The following is a 27,406-nucleotide window of genomic DNA, read 5'->3' as shown; positions in this document are numbered from 1 at the left end:
AAAATAAAAAATTTTACGTCCATCAAATTTCTGGAAGTTTAGGACTTTGTATTCACTTTTTATTGGGTGCGTTACCCAGGCTTTCAACTGGCAGGTGGTAACCAAGTAGTTCTCTCTCTTTGATACTCATGCTTTCTCTACCACTCGTGCCCATCAGTGGGCAGTATGAACTGTTTAGCCTTGATTTCTATTAATTCAATAATGACAGAAAGTACTAACTTCTAATAATGACATAGCAACTCAGATTTATACAGTAGTTTATACTATATGAGAATGTACATGTGACACACCCACAGAAATTTGCACCATGTTATTGGTTAGAGAATAAAGGTAATTTTTGTCCCAAGATGGTTTACAATGCCAAGTTCTAGCAACAGTAGTGAAAGGCAAGACAAAATGCATTAAACAAAACCTCATTCATTCATGTATTCATTCACTCGCATTTTTGGAGTAGCTTCTGTGTCCACTGCGCTACAACGTGTGCAGTGGGGAACGGAGAGATGGGCTCCGCTGTATGAGGAGCTGTCACCACATGTAACTACTGTGCCACGTGGGCTCTAACAAGTACCACAAGAGCACTGACAACAGTGGGCTAAGGGATGCAGAAAAGGGAATAGGTCATTTCTCTCTGGAAGGATGGAGAAGGAAACTGTCAGCTTGGTCTTAGAGGATAGCAGGACTTGAACAGACACATGGGAACAGCATGAGAAAAGGAACACAGGCAAAAAACACAGATAGGAGTGCATTTGGGTTCTACGGTTAGGGGATATAAAGGCACACAAATGGGTTAGTGGGTGAAAACACTGCAAAGGAAGGCTGAGGCCAGATCACAGAGACTATGAATGTCCAACCAAGGGCTCAGCCCTGAGCCAGCCAACCAAAGGGAGTCCACGTGGGGGAGCAATGTCACTGCACTTGCAGGAGACTCAAAAAGTGGGCAGGATAGACTGGAGGAAGTGGGGATGGAAGCAGAGACCAAGTTGTGATGGCACTGATGAGAAGAATTTCGGGCTTGAACAAGGAGAGTAGAAGGGGAGGCACATAAGACAGAGGTTGGGGCTGTGAAATCATGGAATTTAACAACCAATATTATACATACTGCACATATTAAACATTTGAATAAAGCTTAGAAAAAGGAAATTACAGAATTAGTTTTCTGCAGAAAGTTTAGAATTTTTTCCTACACATCCAATATCTACATTTGGGATTATTAAACATTTCTAGGCGAAAACATCCTTTTGTGATAAGTCCTCATTCTTCAATCCTAGCATAAGGAAATGGCCTTATTCTAAAGAAAATTATATTCACCAGTTGGATTATAAAAGCACTGTGTTCAAATTTTAAATTGAGGAGATGGAAACTTCAGTTCTATTTTTTCAAGATGAGATTTACTTCCGAAACACCAGCCTTGTAAAGTGGCCCTTTGCAGAGCAAGTGCAGCCCTCCCTCTAGCTCTTTATGTTTTAATCGCAGGTGCTGTGTTCCCACTTATTTGGAGAGAGGCAACTGATGTTCTTCTGAGTCACTGCCAGACATTTGCAACCAAGTCTTTCAACAGCAACAGCTGCTCTGGATTTCAAATCGCTCCAGCAAAGGCAGAACACAGTGTGAGCTCTGGGGAATGACTCCGGAGAGAGGAAACAAGGGAGACAGAATGGGAGGTGGCATCTAAAGGCCACATTTCTGTTAGGTATGTGCACTCATCTGATTTTCCATCTAAGACTGGGTAGCTGACACACCAAGGGCTTACCTCCTTGCAAACAAAATTAAAGGATGTTTAAAAAAAAAAAAAAAACAAAGTAAGTGTGGAACCATCTGCCTACAACACCGGTGGGAAACGTGCTCACCTGAAAAATCGAGCGCACACACTCCTCTCTGATGCTGTCCTTTCAACAGTGACAAACATTTTAGAGTCTGTGTGTCCCACACGTGAATAGCAGCATCTCTTCCAACCTTAAAGAATAGGAAGAGTGTTATTAACTACTTACAAATTATCATAGGAATGATTTTGTTCCTTAGAGTCAAGTGCTACTCAGAAATCAAAACCCACACATGTGGAGCGTAGGAAGACCCTGGGAAATCATCTGGTCCAACTCCACTGTTTTCCAGATGAGGAAACCGAGGCACAAAGGGTCTCAGGGTCTTGCTCTGGCATCAAGTTTAGGTGCCAGCAGAGCCTAACCTGGGGCACAGCTCCCAGTGAAGGGACTTTTAAAACTCCAGCTCAAACGTCCACTGTGTTTTGCTTCTGTTAGATCTGCCTTTCCGTTCCTGCCTTCTCAACTCCACACTCGATTCCCCTTCTCGGTCAAGGAAGCCAGCTGTCCGTCTTTACAGCACTGTCCTCAGAGTGCTTTTACCTCTCAATTACCTACCTACCTCGAGAAGGCATGGCCCAGCCCTGCTTCTTCCCCTGGGAAATGAGTTTCATGACTTAACTCTGTCAGTAAGGTGGCTTCTCCTCCAGGTGACACAAGCTTCTATCACACCAACACCCAACAACAGAGAAAACTGTTAACAGTAAAGTGGCTTTCCTCATTTATAATACACAGGGGGAAAACCTTGTTGGGTATGACGACTCTAAAAGGGAAAATGGGACATAAAGCCACGCACATAACTGAGCAGAGTCCAGCCAACTCCTACACGGCCAAAGGTCATATGACTAAGTTTTACAAAAAGAAGCTATACACTAAATGTTACACTAGTATTAAAAGATGGTTCATTTAATAAACATTTATTGAATACCTAGGATACAGTAAGTTCTGGGTAAACAGTAATGAGGAAAACATATTAAGACTTCACGGAACTTTAGTTTTACCTAATCCTGTTCATAGATCTCATCACCTTAGAATGAGAATTCCTCAGACTTTCCGGAAGTGGCAGAATGGCTGATTATCCCACCATCAAGTGATTCAGAATTAACTGCATCCTCAGCTTCCTGCCTCACATTTATTTCTACCAAGTGTTTCTTGAATTTCTCATGTGCAAACTGAATTCAAAATTAAATCGTCTCTCTTTGGCTAGGCCCCCATCTTACAGGAGAGATATGTACCTGCCCGGTGGCCACGTAGTCCTTCACTGGATGGATAGTCAGGCTGAGAATGTCATCGTCGTGTCCCAGGTACAGCCTCTGGGAGTGCTGCTGCCTGTTGTACACGACAGCAACTGCGGCAATGTGATAGACCACTTCTCCAGCTTGTGTGTAGAACAGATTGTTTCTACAGTCGTAGCCTCTGTAACTGAAGCAAAGGCCCAGGAATTGCGCAGTAGTTGAATAAGCAGTGAACAGATCAGAAATTGTCAGGAGATAAAGTTAACATGTTAACACAGACATGCGCAAGTAGAACCCCAGGGGTCTCCACAGTTGCCCAGGACAGTGGTCTTCAATGGGAGTATGAGGACCTCCGGGGGCACGTGATGACCTTCTAAGGGGCAAATGGACACTGATAATTTTAACAGAATCTGTTTCCAGTTCCTCAGCTACTGTATGGGCTTTCTCTTAAAACTGACCAGTCTGAGAACACATCTGTGGTGAGGTGGAGGTTTTCCTTTCCCACCTCCCCTTTCATAATTGCCTTCTTCCCAGTTTTGCAAGTCATTACTCCCATCCATTTGGAATCTTACTATGTTGTATTACCCCGGAATATCAAATTTTGCCGGGATGCCAAAACAAATACAAATATTGTATGTTGAAAGTGAACAGCTCTAGCAACTGGGTAAGAAAAACTTTTGCAAATTAAGTGACTTCTAATTCTTTGCTTTTAAACAAAATTTTAGAGTGGTTTAATTGAATTGTCAGATAGACCACTAAACTACATTTTTATATATCAAAATCACAATATATATTTTTGGCCTATGACTCAAGAGGGATATAGAGAATTAACATTGCTATGATAAAACTGCTTCTGTTCTCATCTACTTAAGGAAGTAGATGTGAATAAGCTTTCTTAGTACTTTTATTGAAAACTCAAAAGCCAAAATAGATTCAATGCTAAATTGTGTTACATTCTAGCAATAAGAAATATATGTGCACATATAACTGAACTCATTGAAAAAATTCTCTTATGAAAAAAATTTTTCCAGTAAGATTTTTTGTTTAGTAACTGTTTATCACAATTTGTACTACATTTACATTGAATTGGCAGCTATTTATTATTAATAGTTATAACAATTAAATTCAGGAAAAAATTGTTAATGTTTAGACCAGCACTGTCCAACAGAAATACTATGAGCACATAGGTAATTGAAAATTTTCCATCACATTAAAATAATTTCATCTTTTTTTTTAAGACCATTCAACCCAATATGTCCAAAATATTATCATGTCCACATGTAATCAATATAAAAACATTTTAATGAAGTATATTCTTTTTTTCATGTTAAGTCTGCAAAATCTGGTGTACATTTTCCACATACAGCACATCTTAACTCAGACTAGCCACATTTCAAGTGCTCGTTGGCTGCAAGTAGATACCACACTGGACAGCACAGTTAGAGACTAATGGTCACGAGGGAATTAAATTTGAATTGAATTTATAGAAATTTTCTTGCTTGTTGAAGTTATGACAGGGTGAACTAAAGGCTTTCAAGCACAAAAATATTGCATTAGGATAAAATTCTATGGGAGGAGTGGAACAGAAGTATGAGTTCATGTATTTGTTAAATTGATGATGACAGGACTCTATCTATGGCATTTAAGTTCCACTGGAGCCATCTTAACAAATGATGTGAATATTTATAAAACAGTAGGTATCATAGTCTTCATAACCATTTAAACCTAAGTTGAAAAATCTTAGATGTCAACTTAAAATGTGGAAGGTTGTGCATGATTTTCAAAATTCAAAATTATTTGGGGGGTACATGAACAAAAATGTCTGAAGGAAACATTGTCTTAAGTGGAGCCAGGTAAACAGAGCAGGAGTTATGGGCATCAAGGAAGCAGAGATGGTGGAGAGAATGAAGTGAAAGATTAATGTGCAGCAATAACACATGCATCTCAGAAGTACACAAAGTATGAAAAATCAGGATGCACATGCAGAGATGGTCACAGAATATCGAGTGAGAAAACTGGACAGAAAATCGTATTTAAAATGTTAACTGCAGGTAGGTGCACACTGGAGAGAAGAGTCAGCCTGAAGTGGGACAGCACTGCAAAGGAGGGTGATAAGGTGCTAAGGCTGGTGACAGACCACCTACCCGTGGATGAACTGGAGTTTCAAGCTGTCCTCAGGAGCCTTTTCTCGTTTGAGGAAGGGCACTGCATGGTTTTTCTCTTTACTTTGTTGCTTTAGCTGAGGTAGATCTTCTTTGTAAACCTTCAACCATAACAGAAACATTTAGTCAGAAACTCTTTCCTTTAGGCTTCAAACACATTAATATTTTAACATTCTCAGGAAATCTTTAATGGCAGGAAATCAAGTTTTCGAAAATCTAAGAAACTAAAAATGGTCACAAGAGATGGAGAAGGTCATTACATAATGATAAAGGGGTAAATTCAACAAGATATAACAATTGTAAATATCTATGTACCCAACATCAGAGCACCTAAAAATACAAAGCACATACTAACAGAACTAAAAGAAGAAATAAATATCAATACAATAATAGTTGGGGATTGATCCAACACACTCTCAACAATGGATTAATCATCCAGACAGAAAATCAATAAGGACAGTCTACTCAAGCAATAGAAATAAAAGCGAGAATAAACAAAAGGGACCCAATGAAACTTACAAGCTTCTGCACAGCAAAGGAAACCATAAGTAAAACAAAAAGACAACCTACGGAATGGGAGAAAATTTTTGCAAATGAAACCGACAAAGGCTTGATCTCCAGAATATATAAGCAGCTCATATGACTTAATAAGAAACAACCAAACAACCCAATCCAAAAATGGGCAAAAGACCTAAACAAGCAATTCTCCAAGGAAGACATACAAATGATCAATAGGTACATGAAAAATGCTCAATATCACTAATTATCAGAGAAATGTAAATCAAAACTACAATGAGGTATCACCTCACACCAGTCAGAATGGCCATCATTCAAAAATCCACAAATGACAAATGCTGGAGAGGCTGTGGAGAAAAGGGAACCCTCCTACACTGCTGGTGGGAATGCAGTTTGGTGCAGCCACTGTGGAAAACAGTATGGAGATTCCTCAAAAGACTAGGAATAGACTTACCGTATGACCCAGGAATCCCGCTCCTGGGCATATATCCAGAAGGAGACCCTACTTCAGAATGACACCTGCACCCCAATGTTCATAGTAGCACTATTTACAATAGCCAAGACATGGAAACAGCCTAACTGTCCATCAACAGATGACTGGATAAAGAAGATGTGGTATATTTATACACTGGAATACTACTCAGCCATAAAAACCGACAACACAACGCCATTTGCAGCAACATGGATGATCCTGGAGAATGTCATTCTAAGTGAAGTAAGCCAGAAAGAGAAAGAAAAATACCACATGAGATTGCTCATATGTGGAATCTTAAAAAAAAAAAACAAAAAAAAAAAACAAAGCATAAATACAAAACAGAAATAGACTCAAAGACATAGAATACAAACTTGTGGTTGCCAAGGGGGCAGAGGGTGGGAAGGGATAGACGGGATTTCAAAATTATAGAATAGATAAACAAGATTATACTGTATAGCACAGAGAAATATACACAAGATCTTACTGGTAGCTCACAGAGAAAAAAATGTGACAATGAATATATATATGTTCATGTATAACTGAAAAATTGTGCTCTACATTGGAATTTGACACAATATTGTAAAATGATTATATATCAATAAAAAATGTTAAAAGATAAAATATAAGTAAAATATTTTGTTACAATTTCATCTAAGGCCAGAAATCTCATAATGTTTCTGACATTGATAAAATGTGGACCTCGTGAATTATGGGGATCACTCGTTGGAATGATCTTTCCTTCATGACCTCATGGATTTTTCAGATCAGACTGAGATATAAAGCAAAGCTCTTGGTCTAACCTAGGATCTGAAAAATGCTACTACTGACTGAGAGAATATTCCCCAGAATTTAAATGTAGATAAAGTGAATCTTGTCTACCAGGTACTTACATCCTACTCTCAAAAGATACCAATTTAACACATTTAAATGAAATATAATGGAGAATTTCTCATCTTCATAAAGGAAAGTTTTCATTTGATCAAACTAGATTACAAAATAATCATGAAATATTATAATAAAGTCCTTAGGATTTGACCAAAAATCATTTAAAAAGTCAGAAGCTACCTCACTACTCCCTTGTCTAATACAGATGCAATGAACTAAGCTTTTAAAACCTAACGATAATTATTCATTTGAATTCACGATGCTTTCATCAGCTCATCAACTACTTTAAAGTACTGAATTTTAGTCTTGACATTTCTACTGCGTATTTGAACAAATGTCATAACCTCTGTGGGCCTCAAATTCTCATTTGTAGAACAGAATGAAAATCCCTGCTCAGGAGCAACTCAGGAATCAAACACAGACAATGCGAATCAATAATATAGGTGGAAACTTTAGAAAGTAAGATGTCAGGGAGAACATATAAATCCTAGGCATGAATTTCAACCGAGTCATGTCTCTTCATTCTTTTACTAGTATCATTTTATTAAATAAAAACATCCCAGTTTTAAAAATTGCTTTTCTTTTTTCCCCTAAAATGCATGTTCATTTTGCTTAAATCCCATTTCCCCTTGATAATTCAGGTATAATATTGTTTAGTGTTTGCATGGTATTTCCCCATTAATTTCCTTTCAAATCTTTGTCTTTGGTAGTTTTATTGCATAATATATTGTTATCAATACACAAACTGATTTAGTCTTGAACTTGACCCAAACCATCAGTTGGAATGCTTTTGTACTAATCTAATTTTTCAAACACTGAATCAATGACTGATGATTGTGAGCTGGGAAAAAAAAAAAAAAGTCATCATCTGAAAAGTTACACAGTTCGGAGCTCATGTAGAGGCAAAGCCAAGTAGCACACAGAATATGCACTTTGGGGAGAAGCCCAGATCCACTTTCTCATCCTAATACTACAGGCAATGTGGATGTGGGCAAATTACTTAACCTCTCAGGGTTACCATGGGGTTGGATTTGGTGTATGTAAAGCACAGGATCTGGCCTCATAGACACTCGATACATGGCAGCTGCCATAGGCCTATATGGCAAGTCTCCATGGGCAACTCGGACAGCTGCTGTGTCTGAAATCCTATTCACTCCACGTTCATGTGCGGAATCTGCTTCACATACCTTTGTTAAATGACAAGGAAGAAAATAGAACCCCTATGGTTATCTCCGTAAGAAGGAGATATGTGTCCAGATTCCAATGAAGGATTGCACTGTTTAACACACACTTCGTTTAGTGCTAAAATTAAATGTCTATTTTAAAAAGAACAGGACCCAATTTGGTTGCAATTGTCTAACTTTTCTAATAAGGATGATTTCTGACTGGAGAGATAATGTGCACTGTATTTGGGCTTTTACTTTAATTAAACCGGTAACAGTCTCCATAAATTAAGAGAGAAACCAGGACAACAGCTCATTTGCAAACTACCATGCCTTCATGGCTACCTATTCTATAAAGAAAACACATGCTTTAATGATCTGTTACAAAATGAAAAATCCTATAGCTTACTTGCACATTTTCCTGTAAAAAATATTTTAAAGTTTTAGGTGCTGGGGAGGCAAAAAAAAACCCTGCCATGGGTTCTGTTTTGAAATTTTGCTACTACCTTCCACTTAAAAAAATTTACTGATAAAATGTGGATAAAATGTGATAAAATGATCTGATAAATGCCTTATTTTAAATCTGTGTTTAAAGATCAGCAGGCAATTTTTCTTATTCGTGTTTTATTTTCTGCCTAAGTACTATTTTCAGTACAAATGTCCAAATCTAATGAGATGGAAATTCTGGGTTACAAGGTACCTATTATAAGGCTCCTGTTCACTGACCTGGCGATCATAATTGATTTGAGTTTCCTGCTCAATATCAGAGTCCAGCTCCGGCACGTCAGATAAGTCCGAATCAGATTCTTCACTGTAGGAATCAGTGCCACCTTCTGTGGAAACGTATCCCATAAGGAACAAGCAGAAATTCTGAGACTCTAAATAGCTAAAAACTTTATCTAAAATATTTTTCTTCTATCCTATCGAAGTCAATAAAAATAACTATACCATAATTTTCATTTGCTGTTGATTCTTAAAACATCTTTTTTTTCCTTTCATCTTTTGGTTAAGTACAGCACACCTCTCACCCTCTTTTTCAGGAGTATTAACAGACTAGGATAACTCCCCCCGATCATGTCCACACTTCCATTAGGTAATAGATCTTTGGGTTTCAAATCTTTCTTTGAAAGGGGGAAGAAAGGGGGACAGGTTTTACCAATGAGAAGGCAGGGCCAAAAGGAAATCCAACCACTTAGTTGAGTAAAGATCTCTTTAACCTGTTAATATGCCCACCGAGTGATGGTAATTACCATGGTCAAAACTGCTGCAGAACCCCTCCCAATAAAACAATTTCTTACATATTACTCGATCATTCCTGCCGACATCACAATAAATTAAAGGACTATACATCCATTGAGCTGGAACACAGTGGCCCAGATTGTGGACCATTCTTTGAACCCCATTATGGAGGCAACTTCTGTTCCAAAGGTTTCCTTGTTACCTGATCAAGCAGACCCACCATCTGTTACAATCGTCCTAAGGAGGCTGAAATATGTTCATGTTATTTTCAAAGGTTAATTCTCCATGTAAACCTTAGCCCTTCAACTTGCATTTGGTATAAGCAAAATTCTTTGAAGGAAATTATCCAACTGACCCATATTCAATTGGCCCGTACTGCAAAAGATTTTTCTCTTTTTTTATTTTAAATTTATTATAGGAATGAACTTTTCACAATGACTTTCACTCTTTACCTTTAGAAGAGATGTTAGACCATTCTTTGAAATTTTTATTGAAAAATAAACAGGTGTTGAAAAATTATTACTGGTTTTACCCTGGCGTGTGGTTTCTAGCAGGCCATTGCTGACACCTTCTGGAATAAATCTCCACTGGAAAACCGAGTGGTCAGCCCCTCCTGTGCTTAATACCCACTGAAAGTCATGAGACCAGCGGACGTTTGTGACATGTGCGGAATGACCCACGTACTTTCTAAACTTGGCTCCTAAAAAAATATTTTTGAGGAGAAGATTAGTTATGCAAACAGAATTTATTGATTAGAAAATTACATTCTTATTCACATTGAGAGGTAAAATCTTCAAATATACTAGAAAATATTATTTTCAGTCTTACAGTATCATAACAAATAAGCAAATACTCCAAAAGATACCTCAATTATCCCACTATGGATTAAGCTAAAAGCGAGTTTTAAAATTTAAGCCCTGTGTCTAAAGACAAATCTGAACCTGTTTCAAACCTGCTTCCCTGACTCTGAAAATAAATGCTCAAGAATGAATAACTTACACTTTTTTATTTAAATACAAGATACAACAAGCAGTCCTTTACAACTGGGAAACAAAAAATAATTCTGGGGGTGGGGGAAGTCAAATTATTATTAGGGGTCATGCAGATGCAGAATCGGGAGAATGAATTTTTTTTCTCTTAAATTGATTGCATTCATCAGTGAACACCATCCCCAGGTGGTGAGTGCCACAGTAAAGCTATGTGAACTGATACTTGTGGTTGAACTACTGCAGCAAAGTCCTCAGTGTACGGCCAGTACAGAGCAGCATAACGGCACTCATGGAGCTAAGCAAGGTCCATCTTACCACGGGGAGTCCCAGGACCCCAGAAACTAGAGATTTCAGGGGGCCAACAAGCACCCAACCCTCCTTCAGAAATACTCCCACTTATCACAGTCCCTCTAAATGAAATCTCTTTAATGGGAGAAAGCCCATCTGTTCAACTATCACATGTTTAAAATTTAAATACCTCCTGGGGAGGTAATGACTTAAATTTATACGAAGATGGAAATGACTGCTATATGTCCCTTTCCTGAGAGCATGTTCTGACCAGGTGAGGTTTTATTGTATCAGGGCCTCCAGAAAAGATAAGAGGAATGCTACCACAGCGGGGAAAGGAAGGCCTTGGGTCTCAAAAGCAACCTTGCCTATTTCAGAGTTTCCTAGGTCAGTTTTGGTAATTTAATAAAGTCAAACAGATTCCACCTAAAGTTAGTTGGAAATGTTGGCTGATAATTCAATAACTAGGAAGCAAACATATACCCTTCCCATATTTCTGTATATCTTGCTGACATATTCTTTGCTGCCCTGACCTTTATACCCTCCTCAGAGATTATTTAACCCATCTCTTTGTAGTGCTTTAAAAACTGTCCACAATTCTAAAAGAGTCAAGCTCATAGAAACACATGGTAGATTTGTGGTTATTAAGGTCTTGGGTGTGGGAGAAATGGGAAGATGTTGGTCAATGATACACTTTCAGTTATAAGATGAGTAAGTTCTGGGGATCTAATGTACGTGGTGACTGTGGTTAATAATACTGTATAGTATATTTCAAAGTTGCCAAGACAGTAGTTCATAAATGTCCTCAACACACACACAGTAAGTAAGTGAGGTGATGGATATATTAACTAATTTAATAGTAATCATTTCACAATATATATGTATATGAAATCACCATGCTGTACACTTTAAACTTTCACAATGTGATTTGTCAATTATATCTCAATAAAGTAGAAGAAACAAGTCCACAAAGTATTTGATACAAATCAAAACAAATAGAATATGTCAAAAGTGGCAGTTATAAAAGGCATTGCAGATGCCTTCTTGCCCTCTTTCTTGGATCTCTAGATACCATGTGGCAAGGACACTCAAGCAGCCTATGGAGGAGCTCACACAGCAAGGAACTGAGACACAGCAAGAGCCATGAGAGTGAGCCGTCTTGGAAGTGGGTCTTCCAGTCCTAGTCTGACAGTTAGATGACTGCAGCCTCATGAGACCTGGAGTGAGAAACGTCTGGGCTAAGCTGCTCCTGAATCCCTGACCCCCAGAAACTGAGGTAATGAATGATTATTGATTTAAACTGCTAAATTTGTGAGGGAGGGGAATTTGTTACACAGCAATAGCTACCCTGTATACCCTTGGTAGGCTGAAACTAGAACCTGCAAAAGCATTAGTGTCATCCACATTTAGGCCTTATCTCTGTGATCTTCCTTCCTGGCCTCTCTCTCCCCTTCCCTTGCTCTAGGTTCAATGGCCTCTTTGCTGCTCCTCAGGCATGCCAGGCCCTCTTCTGCTCTAGGCCCTTGCACTTGAGTTCTGTCTGGAATGCTCTTTCCCTGAATCTCTGAATGGCTGGTTCCCTCACCTCCTTCAGGTTTCTAGTCAAACAAAACTATATTAGAGTTAAAATAGCAACACTACACTGCCCACCTGAGCATTCTCTATTCCTGCTGTTTGCTTTATTTTTCATCATGGCCCTTCTCACGATCACATATGTTTATATTTTCTTGTTTATTGACTATGTCCCTTCAGTAGAACAGAAGTTCCAGGGATTTGTGCTTGTTTTATTCATTCACGTACCTCCAAGCCTCTAGAACAGGACTTAACATTTATTGAATAAATGAAGGCCACGTCATTTCTTCCAAGATTTTCCTTAGGAGACTAAGTGTCTTTAACAAGGCCTCCGTTTGTTCTCTGGACCATAAGGAAGGCTCAGGCCTCAGCCCTCATTTCCTCTCTATTGGTCCTTTCTCCTTGGCTTTAAATACTGTTTATATGCCCTTGATTGCCAAACATTCATATCCGGCCCTGAACTCTACCTGGAGTGTTGACAGCCTGTGTGCTATGCCCACTTGGAAACCTAATAGGTGCCTCAAACTTACCATGGACAAACCAGGAGTTCCCCTTCCCCTCCTACCCCTATAAAACACGGACACACACAATACAACTTTTCTCATCTTCCCATCTCTATAAATGGTGCTTCCATCCATCCCATTGTTCAATCCTAAAACTTAGTCATCCTCAGTTCCTCTCTTTCCCTCTATTCCCACATCCAATCCATCAGCCAGACCTTCAGCTCTACCTTGGCACTGTTTCCTAATTTCCACCACCTCTTCACATCTATTCCTGACACCTCTGTCCAAGTCACATCATCTCTCACCTGGGCTCTTGCAATAATCTCTCTTCTAGAAGCCTCCCCTTCCCTGTTCTACCCCACACAATATCAAAGTGGTATTTTAAAAACTTACATTGATCATGTCACTCCTATACTTTAAACACTTGATAGTTTTCGAATGCATTTAGAATAAGGCCCAAATTTCTAACAGATGCTTCAAGGCCCTTCATGCCTGGTCCGCAGTGCCTCTCCAGCCTCTCCATACACAATTCTCCCCACATTCATCACAACTAGCCACACTGATCTTTCTGTTCATGCATCTAGCTCATCCAAGCCAAGGCCAACACTTTCCCTTCCAAGGTCCCCCAGGGTCTCTGCAACTCAAGTCTTACAGTATCCTGGACACTTGTCATGGGAGGTAGTTGTTCAAGGGCCGTGTGTGTGAGTGTGATTAATGGAATGGCAGCACACAAGTAAAACATGGAGATCCTCAGCCTTGAGCCTTTCCTTGGTGTAGGGATGAGTGCCAAGGGTCTTAAGATACGGCAAATGTCAAGGCTCTGGATTTTACCTCATGTGAGTGTCTGGGGGCTGGGTGATGGTCAAACAGGGTGTAGTCTAATTGACACCAGGGAAAATTATCAATATCAATCCTAATTATTTTAAGACTTGAAAACTGTCAAAATGAGAAAAACAAATTGGTTTGGCTATGGAAAATAAATACCAATTGCAGTCATTTTCATCAAATGCAGAACACTTGAGTTTAATTACTATGCAACAGAATACTACACACTTATAATTATAAATGTGTCAATTAAGTTGATTGTGTGTTTTATTTAATCACAATGGAAAACCGTGATGTTTGCTCAGTCTCCACACTCTCTCACAGTCATAGCTGGCTGCTGACAGGTCCAAAAGTTGAGGGGGATACTTGTCACTGGTATCCTGGGTTATAGGGAGACAAGTTCTAGCAACTGTGACCATACTCATCAGCAACACCTGTATAAACTTCTGACAGTAGCTTTAGCACAAACAGGCCATCAAAGCCTAAATGTCTCCAAGGCAAATTTCAAGATTTATAAACCACATGTCATGAAAAGTAGAACAAATCAGTCTGCTCTGAGGACATGGATACATCTGCAGATTGCTGAAGGTGGGTCTTATTGCCTTCCCCAGACTGTTACTCTGGCTGTCAACCTCTCCTTGATCGCTCAGATGTCTCCTGGATGCCATCATTCTCAGGGCTGTTTCACACATCAGGACGTCTCATTTTGACAAGTAGCACTACTCAGTGTACCTCCCTACCTCACCCTCATCCTAATAAGCAAACCCAAGATCTACAGTCCACCCTACCAGGCTTGGCGATAGACAGGAAATACCAGCTCTCACTGAATTAACTCTCTTCCCAAGTCCTGACACTTGAGACTAGTAGTATTGCTTCTGACCTTAATGATGTTTATTCTGAAGCCTGAATTCCCAGATATTCTGGTTGCCTATCTTAACTTCTGCAAGTACATTACTCAATCTAACAAGACATGCCCTATTACTCAAAAGACCCATTAGGGAGAGAGGGAACAGTCTGAATTACGCACATTGAGGTAATTTTGTGCCATGAGCATCTTAAACTGGCGGTCATTTTGCCAAGTGTAAGTGACTGTGGTTTTGCTAGGCATTTTATGTATAATTTTGTACCATAATTGTCACTGCTTCGAAACTGTCAGCTGAAAATGACTTTCTGATTACATTTTCAATCTTTTTCCTTGCTTAATCTAAAAATCGTTCAAGTGAAAAAGTTCTCATGCAACAGCATACCCCTACTGATTACTTTCCTGAGATCAGATTTTTAGGGTGCAGGCACGGAGTCAGAAAAGCCCATGCATGGACTCTGCCTAAATTTTTGAAAGAACAAGGGGACACGGTCATTATATGGTTGATTCAATCAAACTCTATAAAGTCTGAAGATGCCACAAAAACTGAAGTGAAGACATTTTAACCAAAAAATGAACAAAATGGGAGGGCAGAAAGGATTGTTTTGAATAAAAACTTCTCTCTCAAAAATTTCACCAGTTATGTAAGTCTGGTGCGCAAAATTAGTGCTATGACAAGGGGTACACCAACTGTATCATCACCAGAACAATCATTTTCAGATTTTATTTAAAATATGTCTAAAAGGATTTGCTTTGCTTCCTATGTATAAGCACAACTATCTGTAATGCAAAAAAGAATTTTAGTTATGATATTTTAACGTAATATATGTAATTTATATTATATTTATAGATATATAAACAAAATAAGATACAACTTATTTAAAACATGAAAGATGAGGTCTATGAATCACAAAATGTTGAGTAATATCTGTTAAAAATGCCAACTTAAACTTGCAAGACCACACATTGCAGAATGTCAAAAGCAGAAGACATCAAACATCCTATTTCAAAGTGTTGAGAGTAAATATGAATATAAAGATAAAATGAACAGTCTACAGTAATAGACACCAAGAAAATAAGCCTTAATTACACTAAATATATATTCTAGATTAAATCTTCATTTAATGAAATGTCTCTTTTGGCCTTACCTTTCTTGAGACAAGGAAACCTGAACAATTTAACCAGTCCAAAATCATCACCAGACACCAGCACCGAGCTGTTGTAATTTGCATCCACTGAGTTGATGTCAGTGACGTCAGTGTATTTTGGCCAAACTCCACTCACTTCTGGGCCTTTCACACATGTCCAGGAGGCCCAAGGAATCCCTTTGATTTCTTCTTTACTTGTTAAAGGCTTCCCAGCTGAAAAAATCAATTTTAATATATTGCTGCATAATTTAGATAAAAATCATATTCTTACTCTATTCATTTTTCTCATAGAGGTCTAAAGTCTTTGTTTTAAAATGTCTCTAAACCAAGGAAACTATAAATTCTAATCTCTCTATCCAATTGGTCTTTTTAATTGGTGATTTTTTTCCAAGAAAGTACATGCTCAAAATTGATTTAAGAGAAAGAAAATGATTATTGTACTAAATAGAATGTCTGAAGCTACTAATATTTACTTGATCTTAATTATGTAGATACTGATGATCTTATGCTTTGTACTGTTGATGAAATGACTTATTAAATTATATGTTTACATATAATTATATAAAAATTATATTATATATTTAGTCACCAACATTTTGCCAGGTTTTTGAAAAGTTTATTCCAAACTCCTACCTTTCATAATTCAAGGAACCATGGAAGGGACTTTTTAAAATTCAAGCTCAATTAATGAGAAAAAAAATAATGGATTTTATTATTTAAATTTTGAAGTGCTAGACAATAAAAATCCACCAAATTTTGATGAAATAAATGTAACTGGTTGGGGAAAATAGTCCTGACAGTTGTGCTAGGTATGTGTAGGGCACAACACCCAGCCTCCTCAGCAGCTGGTAAGGGGTGTCCCCAGGGAGCATGCAAAGGAGAAAGCACATGGACAAAGAAATACTTGATAAAATGCTTAGCCATACACAATTTAAGAATTCAAAATCAAGACAATTAAGTGTATTATCTCATACTTTCCCCCTCAAAATAAACAAGTATTCTCAAATAAAGAATCTATGAGAACAGATGCTCTTGTACATTACTGGTGCATTGTCAAGCCGGCACCAAATTCTGGACTCAAACACAGCATTACATAAAAATTCATTATAAAGACTATAGAATCAGAGAGTTTACAGTTGGAACATAGCCTTGGATCCAGTATTCCTTCTTTAAAGAATATAGTCCAAGGAAGTAACTTGGAAGAGAAAATTCCACCTCTACAAAGACAACTGGAGCTACACTGGCTGGACCAGTAAGGAAACTACATAATAAGCCCAAGTGCTCAATAACAGCAACATGAGGAAGTAAATTATGATATCACTGATTTTGTTGCTGCACATGACAAACGTGTTCTTTTTCACATATGGAAAATATATATGAAATACTGTCAAGCAACAGACACAAAGAAATACACATCTCTTAACAATGTTATTGATGAATTCGATAGGGCAGAGAGTCTTAAAAATGTTGAAGTCTTATATGTTACATCTTATTTTATGGTGAAGACTGATTTTTCAATAAAACTAAGATGAAATTATTTGACGTGAAGATTCATGTTAAACATTAAATTTTTCCTATTAAAAACATTAATTATAAAAGAAATTTATCTTTCAGACACTTTAGTTTTATAAACTAAATGTTACTAAGTGAGTATTATATAAATAAGATGAATCTCTTATAGAAGTTTTAGTGGGAGTTACAAGTAAAATTTGTGGTTATTTTAATTTCAATTAGCACATTTCACCAAACAATCAATCAATAAGGGCTTCCAATTATGAAGGACCCAGATTTCAGACTAAAACAATCGCAGTCATTGAGGATTCTGATCCTCAAATCTTTAGTATTTTCCTGATTTCTTCCTTTCACTTATCTCTGGGTATTTTTTATATCTAGGTTTACAGCTGACCCTTGAACAATTCAGGGGCTAGGGTCACCAACTCCCTATGCAGTTGAAAATCCTTGTATAACTTAGAGTTGACCCTCTGTATCCATGGTTCCACATTCATGGATTCAACCAACCTCCTACTGTGTGATATAGTAGTATTTACTGTTTAAAAAATCCACATATAAGTAGATGGTACAGTTCAAACCTGCATTGTTCAAAGGTCAACCACATATTCTTTGTCTGTTATAACAACTGCAAGTATTTATGCCTAGTCTATGCACTGTCTTTTCACTAAATTCATGGTCTCTTTTGTCCTGCAATCATTTTTTATTCTAATGTGTTCCATTTATGAATCTTTTCTTTGAGAGTTTATGATTTCAGTGTCTAGTTTCAGAAAACACTCCTTCTTCTGAGGTCCTAACGACATTCTCAGATATTTTCTGCTTGAGATTGAAAGTTGTGCTTTGCACACACAACCAATGCCCTTGTGACTTACATGGCATTCTGTAGAATAGCCGTTCTCCGGCGCCATCATTAGTTTGCAAGTATTTACTATCCAAAGACCAGTCAATGTGCGTGATGAAACTGAGCGACTTGTTGCATTCTCCAATTTTCTTATATCGCTGGGTGACGGCATAGACATCTACTGGGCCGTCGTTGGATCCCACTGCCAGATAAGAACCATCTGGAGAAAATTTCATTTCATGAATGACTTCTTTTCGATCTTTGATATGGACTACTTCTGTCATATCTCTGTAAGAATAAGAAAGCAAAATGATAAGCAGCAAATCTAGAAATAGGAACCCCAAGTCATGTTTTACAGATTGTGTGCCAGAGAAAAAAATTACTTAGAAAAGGAGAGAAAACCTACAGGAAGCAGACAATTAACTTCTATGGAAAGATACAAAATATTATTTAGTTCATGGCCATTGTAGAAAAAAATTAAACATTTTAAATAATATTTTGGGCTTCCAAAGTATAAAAACAAAAAAAAATTTAATGAAATGCATCTTGCTTTCATGTTCCATTATATACATTATTTTTCCCTAAAATTTTTTATTTAAAAAAATGGTGTTTGAAAATTGTTTTTAAAATATCACAGAGAAAGGTAAAATATATCAAGGTTAATAGAAAAACAAACCACCTTTTTTATACTTTAAGAACAAAAAACCAGTGACTGTTAAGCTTGATGCTTATTGTAAAAGGAGCAAGTCCAAAAAGCAGAAGAGGAAAATTGCTTTTTTAATGTTAAATTTTTATGTAATTATAAGTTTCACTTTGAAAGTCAATAATGCATACACTGAATCACTGGAATATTCTGTATTCTTTCTCATCAGTTTCTGGTAAGAATTTCTGCCCTTACATGAAAGCTCACTGAGGTTTTTTCCTACAACTATGAGACAAGATTAGGACTAGTAGGTCCCCTCAGCTAGTAACAATGCCTTTATCAACTCCAAAAATAAACTGAATGCATAAATAATGCCAAATACTTGCTTACATATAATAATTCCTCCTACCTACTATAATTTATTAATAGCATTATAGTTTGCCATAATGTCATAAAATAGGTGTGGGAGGAATTTTTTCTTTTTTTGGTTTGGGAAATCCATCAAAAAGAAAAGAAAATTTGGTAATTAGCCATCTTTTCACACATCACTAAGCAAAGAAAGAAAATGTTGCCCACCAATTTGGTAATAAGTTATGTGTGGCTGGTAATGAGAATTTCATGTAATAAACCACACCAAGAGCATTTTCCAAAGCTACATAGAATTTGCTACGTGTGAGAGATGCAGTATTTAATTTACAGCTGCATTTCCTTTCTGTAATCACAAAATGTGTAAGCCAAAGAACAAGCAGTGTGTGTTCAGAGGAATTACAAGGGTGGGTCATAATTTTTGTCCAGTAGAAGTAATACAGGATGTTAATAAACATGAAGTGTTCCATTTTATTGCTGATTATAGGTGGAAGAGCTTTTACTCAACCTCACATCTAAAAATCTGGTGCTGTTGGAGGGGGTTGGCTTCCTTCCTTCTCCCTCTTTTCTCCCTATTACAAGACCGTATCACTTATCTAAAACCCCTGGGACCAGATGAGCTTGAGAGTTCATTATCTACTGAGTTTCAGAATGGTTCACATATATAACAACCCCAGTAGGAGCTAGGGCAGCACCTCTTTGGAACACATTAATATTTTTGCAGCAAATCACACGATACATGATTATTCCTACTAATAATTAATATACTTACAAGCTCACAATAGTTCACTGGGTCAGACTGTGCTGCCAAGTAAGTGACAAAGAATTTGTGATTTTCAGAGCATTTGGATTTTGGAATTACATGTAGGGGATTGTCAATCTCCAGCATTCCTATTTGAGAGAGTAAATGCCTTTTTCCGAAGGTCCTGGCATACATCATGACCAGGAAAATTAATTTCAACAAGAGTATCTCTAGTACCACCTTCAGCATCAGTACATGCCTGACTCGGAGAACAATGAAAGAGCCAGTCCTTCATGCCCAGGGCCAGCTGAGATCCGTCGGGGCTGAAAGCGACGCTGCGAACCGCTTCCTCCATGTTGCAGCGGGCGATCAAGGCGTGGTCCGCCAGGCTCCACAGCCTACGCACAGTTCCAAGTAAAAGACAAGACAAAACAACTTCTCACAGTCATCAGCCAGCCCAAGGCTGGAGGCCAGTTCACTGCGACAATAACAAGAGAAAACCCAGTTACCTCGCACCAGCGTCCTTCCGCTCCCAGCATGTCTGGGAATCTGGGAAGGGGTTTAGTCTGTCTTTGGGTTATTTTCACCACTCAGAATACCCAGCAAGAAATATAAAATGAGAAGAACATTTCCAAAGGTTCTGAGATTTATAAAATAAGGAAATTTTCAATACTCCTTCACACAAAACTGTACTTTTCCCTTTGGAAATTAAACATCGTTCTTTATTTATACCAACAGTTGCTAATAACATCGATAGGATAAGAAGTAGTACCAGGTGCTGTTATCGGTAGTTTTTTTTTTTTTTTTTTTTAATACAAGTACTCCTCTAGTAACTGTGTTAAGTAAGCACGAAGAGATTGAAATACACATTCCACTTGTTGGCCTCCTGAGCAAGAAAAAGTATCTGAGATGGAGAAGAATGAATGCTACCCCTGCACAAGATGTTCCAAAGTTGGCTGTACACAGTCACATGCTGTCACCCCTCACAAGCTCCCTGGGTGCCCCACTGCCAATGGATCCCCTCCTGGGCAGGGTTGGGGAATACTTCAGTGTCCCTGGCTGATGAGCACAGCTACTGCTGGAGAAATGAAGGTCAAGAACAAGAACAGATAACAGTTTTCAGCAGCTCCTGGACCACCTAATCCAGGCACCTTAAACTGACAGAACACGAACTAAATATTTGAAGATACAAGTAAGGGTTTACATGTGAGTTACAGTTGTGGTATCTGACCTCTCTGTTAGAACTTTGCAACAGTCTTCTTTTAACACGAACACAATATCTGCAAGGGGGACCAAGGATCTAAGTTCTGTGATAAAAAGGCAAGACAGTCAACTGTGGTGCAGTTTCTCTAAATGCATTCTGCCATCGAGAGGGAGGGATGCTCCTGACAGTGCAGGGCTGCACAGCCAAGTTTGCTGACCCTTAGGCAGCCTGCACTCCTCAGCCTAAAACTTAAGGTATTCTTTCAACACCTTGTACATTATTCATAATCTCATGCTGTTTTCAGCCTTGTACTATTTTAAGCAATGTGAGCTTTGCTTTTACTAGCATGAAGAAAACATCACTCCTCAGTAAACTGCACTCTCCTTATAAAGCCACTGAACTAATCTTTCATAAGAAATTATGACTTACATCCTTCCTAAATTTCAATCCTCAGTGTAAAATTCCATTTAAAGAGTTAGCCAAATTAATGGTTAAGGAGAGCAATACAAATTCTGGCAGCAAGGACTCTTTGGGGATGTTTGCAATTCTGAGACTCAACACAGTTGTTAAAATACAAAAGCCAAAGACTTTCTTGAAATCCTTTCTATGTGGATGGGTATGAATTCAGTTTCTCGGCTGTCTGAATAGCGTGGCAGCATCAGTTTACTCAGAGTAACAGACGGAAGAGGAAGAGAAGAGGAAGTGAGTAAAGAGAAGTGGAAGCCAAATAAACATTTATGTCCCACGAAGAGGCAACTGTAGCCGTTTTCATGGATTTTCAGACAGATGAGGCTTTAGTGCTCAGGAAAAACCCAAAAATGGATTTATGCTTTACTAATGAGTATCTTGACTGTATTTTGGTTAGATTCACAAACATACAAGGGCGGGGGAAGTGCGGAAACCCTTCCTCGGGTTTACAGTGCTCTACTGTAGCTCTTCAAACCCAGAAGCAGTCACCAGTCAATCGACTGATCAGTCTCTTCCTCTCACATCGTGGACTCCTTCTGGCCTGCCTGCTGTCGAGCACATTTAAAGCTCAGTAATAAACACAAAAACCATGGAATCAGGGCAATACTCTTCATCTCACACTTAAGTCCTACGTTCAGTCCTTCAACAGTCACAACGATATTGGAAGCATAATCAGTTTGGCTCATCTTCCTCATGTGGTGTCCTCAGATAACAAGGATCCATAAGCAAGAACCCTTGAGGCCCTCACAAACTGCCATTTTTCCTTAGGAACCAGCACACTTCCTTTGATTTGAGGGCACTGCTCAAAATTCCACGCAAGAATTTACATAGAATTAATGACATGTGCTGAAGACGACTTTGAAAAATCAGAATCTCAGTTCTGTTGGTGATGAATGAGTGTCTGTGACTAAACTGAGGATGCTGAGTGACTCAGCTGGGACATTGCTGTGCAGCCCCCGACAAGGAAATTGACCGTATCACAGGTGACCACACTTAGCTCACACCTTCAACAGGAAGAGACCTGGGGCCAGTCTAACCAGCAGTAGTGTATTTTCACTTCTAAGAACAATTTCTTGACTTAAGATGGAGCCAAAGAAAGCAAGCAACAACAAAGTGCCAAGAAGTCAACTTTGCTGAGTGAAATGTCTTAGCATTCTGTCTGGAAACTGCGGTTCTGCACTGCGGGTTAGCCTTCTCTTAAAGGAACAAGCAAATTGGGACAAAATCAATCTGTTATCCCAGGGAGGTCAATGCAGTAACGGTGGCCACTGCCGGGCCCTCACCTGACTGAGCGGTCGTCGCTGCCTGTCACCGCCAGCGGCTTCTTGGGGTGCAGGGCCAGAGCCCAGAGCTCCCCTTCACAGTGGCCCTGCAGAATCAGCATCGGCTTGTCCCGTTCCCGTACAATCACTTCGAAGATCTCGCTGTCCTGGGTCCCTGCTAGAAGTCGGTCTGCTTTCCAGCACACACTCCGGATAGACAGGCCTAATGAAAATGAGTAAAATGAAAGCGTTATCTCTACACCACCTACAAATAGAAGAAAACACCTAAAGTCAATACTCTGCCACCAGGGAGCATCTAAGGCCTCACATCGGAACAATGCCTGGGGTGGAGGATCAATCCCACAAATCATTCTGTGTTACTGACCGTTGCCTTCAGTCTGTTGGTTGCTGCCCCCACCCCTTGTGATCTGTTCTGTAAAAGAGTGACTGCTCTTTCCTGCCTGACTTAGGGTAACTGTTTTTACAGCAGGGTGTATTTTAAAGACTACATCTAAAGGTGAATATGAGACGAGGGATTGGTCTTTACAAAAACCTAACCTTCTTTGAAATAATTTCCTTCTAATTTGGCTATGGAAAAGTTAATCACTTCAATCTTTAGGATGCTAACACTAATAAAATTACACGTGGGTGATACTACAGAACAGTTAATTATATTAGCCAAGTTTAGTATGTATTTGATTTGAACCTAGACTCATTCCACTGGATAAACAGACGCACTATGTCCCAGAAATATGCAAATGAAACTCTAATTCCAGTCTCAAAATACCAAACATTTGAAGATGTTATTCTTCAGTGACTTAACAATTTATGGAATCTTCTCTAAAAGCACAGTACTCCTTTTAAATCCAAACTTCCACCTCCATATTATTTCACCCTTTCTAAGCAGAGCCTCACTTGCCTGCCTGGGTTTTGATCTCTTGAGCTTCTTGCCATCTGTTCTGTTCCTCACTGGGTACATTATTCATTTACTTAACGTAGCAAATTTTCTCGTGTCTGAATTAGAAATACAGAAGCAATCTCACTTTCATAACTACTTTAAACTACTTAAGGATGTGATAAGCTTTGAGATCTGAGCTGCCTCCCCAGCGAGCTTTGTTTTTGGCGTAGAAAGTACAAGAAGTCAGAGCACCTGGACTTCAGTCCTGCTCTACATTCTCACTGGCCCCACACATCAGGGAGAGTCCTAGTCTCTCTGGGGACCAGTTTTTCTCCCCATAAATGCAAACCACAATTACAGAACCCATGTAATTTATCATCCAAATTGGGATCCCTTTGGAAGTAAAAGTAGGCACTAAAAATAATTAAATTTACATTTTTTGGAAATATTTATTAACCAAGAAAGAAGCTTTACTATTTTGAAAGACCTATTAAATAATTCCATTAAAAATATTTTCAAATCTAAAATTATAATTACTTTACTGAGCCTTCTTTTTTGGGGGGTGGTAATTAGGTGTTATTTATTTATTTAGTGGCTGTACTGGGGATTGAACCCAGGACCTCGTGCATGCTAAGCACGTGCTCTACCACTGAGCTATACCCTTCCCTTAATTACACTTTACTACAGAACGAAAAGTCGAGGACAGAGGGATGAATAGGCATACATACAGAGGATTTTTAGGGCCATGAAACTCCACAGGACCTGTAATGGTGGTTACATGTTATTATCCATGTGTCAAAACCCACAGAATATACAAGACCAAGAGTGAACCCTAATGTGAGCTGTAGGTGTTGGGTGATGATGTTTGTCTGTGTAGGTCCACCCGTTGTAACCCACTTATCATTCTGTTGGGGATGTTGATGGTCAGGCAGGCTGTGTGTGTTTGGAGGCTGGGGTATTTGATAAGTCTCTGTACCTTCCACTCAAGTTTTACTGTGAACCTAAAACTGCTCAAAAAATAATAAAGTCTATTTTAAAAAATCCAGGACAAATGTTAAGCCAGATGGGATGCTGAGATAACAGAAGGGTTAACTGGGGGTATGTGAACTTTAAATTCTGAAATTCTTATGTTAACCAACTTCTGAGTCTTAAAAAGCTCCAGTGAGATAATGCATTTAGTTACAAAAAAGTACTTTTTTTTTTTTTTTTTAAGACACAGGGCTGTTACTACACGCGATAACTCTCTTTACTCCTCACTCTGAATTCATTGTTCTCTGTCTTGAAATGGAAGGAGACAGCACACAGGCAGATTTATTATTCCTGCTGTGAGGAGTAAGCAGGGATACCTTGGCAACGGCTGGTTCAGGGTCAATCACTTAAAATCCTCCACTGCAAACATCACGACGGGCTTTCAAGGTTGAAAAGGACAGATTGTGGGGAAGGCAGTCAGGATAAGACGGCAGGTGGACAGGGCAGGAAGCTCGGCTGTGGAGGAAACCATCCTTTTGCTATTGTCTCCTTCTTATCTCTTTCCTCCGCCTTCTCCGGTTGATTAGTTACTAATTCACTAATTAACATATTCCTGTTTCCTCTAGGAGGGGGATGAACTGTTGTCTCCCCAGCAGGCTTTGTATCATCTATAATGTTACTATTGAAAAGGTGTAACACTTTGTTCTTCAGAAACAGTAAAGACGAATATTAAATATATTCCAACACTGGCCAAAAAAAAAAAAAAACCCTCAAATAACTTACTTGCTTATTATATTTAGTTTTTTTCCTCTCACTGACATCTGTGAAAACAAGCGTTTTCTCAGTTTTATACACTGCTAGATCCACAGTGGCTGGCAGGTAGTACATGCTCAATAAGAACTGCTGAATGAATAAAACAAAACATTAAAATCACAAACATTTCTTGAGTCTTTGGAGACACCAAGAAGTAAAAGACAACATCCCCATCCTCAATAAGAACATTCACAGAAGGAAGGGTCTATTCATTCATTTATACAAAAAATTTTATTGAGCACCTACTACATACTCAAGACTGAAGCCTGAGCAGTGAACAAGCCAGGCTCGTGCCTTTATGGAGTTTACATTCTAAGGAGGAGCCAGACATTTGTAAGCAGACATAGACATGCTAAAATCTACTAAAATGATATATACAAGAATATACAATAGGGAAAGGACTGTCTCTTCTACAAATGGTGTTGGGAAAACTAGACAGCCACGTGCACAAGAAACATACAAAAATAAACTCAAAATGAGTTAAAGACTTGAACGTAAGACATAAAACTCCTTGAAAAAAAGATGGGCAGATGATCTGAATAGACATTTTTCCAAAAGAAACATACAGATTGCCAACAGGTACATGAAAAGGTGCTCAACATCCCTAAGCATCAGAGAAATGCAAATCAAAACCACAGTGAGATATTATCTTCTACTTATTACAATAGCTATTATTTTTCTTAAAAAAGACAAGAAATAATAAGTGCTGGCAAAAGCGTGGAGAAAAGAAGCCCTTATACACTGTGGGATTGTAAACTGGTGTAGCCACTACAGGTAACAGCATGGAGGTTCCTCAAAAATTAAAAAGAGAACTACCATATGATCCAGAAATTCCACTTCTGGATGTTTACTTGAAAGAAACAAAAACACTAACTCTAAAAGATATCTGCATCCCCACATTCACTGCAACATTACTCACAATAGCTACAAGATGGAAACAACCCAAGTGTCCTTTAATGGATGAGTAGATAAAGAAAATGTGATATATACAATAGAGTATTATTCAGCCGCCAAAAAAGAAATCTTGCCACTTGGGACAACATGAGTAATCCTCGAAGGCATTATGCTAAATGAAGTCAGAAAAAAAAAAAACTACTGTATGATCTCACTTATATGTTGAATCTCAAACAAACTCACTCACTCACAGATACAGACAGCAGGTTAGTGATTGCCAGAGGCTGGGGATGGGCAGCAGGCGAAATGGGTGAAGGTAGTCAAAAGTACAAACTTCCAGTTATATAGCAAATAAGTCCTGGGGATGTAACATACAACATGATGACTATAGTTAGTAACATTGTACTGTATATTTGAAAGTTGCTAAAAGAGCAGATCTTAAAAGTTTTCACCACAAGAAAAAAAATTTGTAACTACATGTGGTGATGGTTATTAATTAGACTTATTGTGGTCCTCATTTCAAGATAAATATATTATACATATATATACAATCATTATGTTGTATACCTGAAACTAGTATGTTGTATGTCAATTATTATCTCATTAAAAATGATATATGCATACATGTATACAGCTATATATATAATTACATTTTCAGCAGTGTGTCATATATTTTAACTGTTATCAAAATATTCAAACCATAATCCCTTTATAATTTTATTGACTGTCCTAAAGACTCACCATTTCGAAGCAGGCCTGGCACCCACGTCTCCACTACAAGCATGAATGTGCCAATTATCCCCACAGCCTCTAACAGTGTGTCCCAACCCATAGGCCTTAAATGGCTTGAAAATGGAAAATATCTCCCAAAGATCCAGCATTGTATTTGGTCCAGTGGACAAACATTTTTTCTTCCCGTCATCCCCACTATTTTTTAACTTCTTGTTCGGGGAACAAATTCAGAAAGGTCAAGAATATTGTAACAAACAAGCCATTACCTGGAATTGACAAATGTTAACAATTTTAAAATATCTGCTTTGTCTTTAAGACATTTAGAACAAAGAAAAACCTTCCAACTCAGCCAAGGCTGATGAAGCAGTCAAGCCACACAGCAACGA

At 38.4% G+C, this 27,406-nt stretch overlaps 1 protein-coding gene across 1 annotated transcript in view; it reads right to left on the bottom strand.

Annotated features, from left to right (window-relative positions):
- The window catches only part of EML6 (EMAP like 6), a 215,429-nt gene that overhangs the window by 85,416 nt on the left and 102,607 nt on the right, over positions 1-27,406 (bottom strand). Inside the window, 10 exon segments of the mRNA XM_032497555.1 lie at positions 1,848-1,953; positions 3,053-3,239; positions 5,197-5,315; positions 8,980-9,086; positions 10,025-10,192; positions 15,680-15,892; positions 18,061-18,317; positions 20,040-20,065; positions 20,067-20,178; positions 22,736-22,937. Coding sequence (XP_032353446.1) covers positions 1,848-1,953; positions 3,053-3,239; positions 5,197-5,315; positions 8,980-9,086; positions 10,025-10,192; positions 15,680-15,892; positions 18,061-18,317; positions 20,040-20,065; positions 20,067-20,178; positions 22,736-22,937 — 1,497 coding nt within the window.

This window comes from Camelus ferus, chromosome 15, assembly GCF_009834535.1.
Source record: "Camelus ferus isolate YT-003-E chromosome 15, BCGSAC_Cfer_1.0, whole genome shotgun sequence".
In the NCBI taxonomy this organism is placed as follows: Eukaryota; Metazoa; Chordata; class Mammalia; order Artiodactyla; family Camelidae; genus Camelus; species Camelus ferus.
This window is presented reverse-complemented; position numbering and strand designations above follow the sequence as displayed.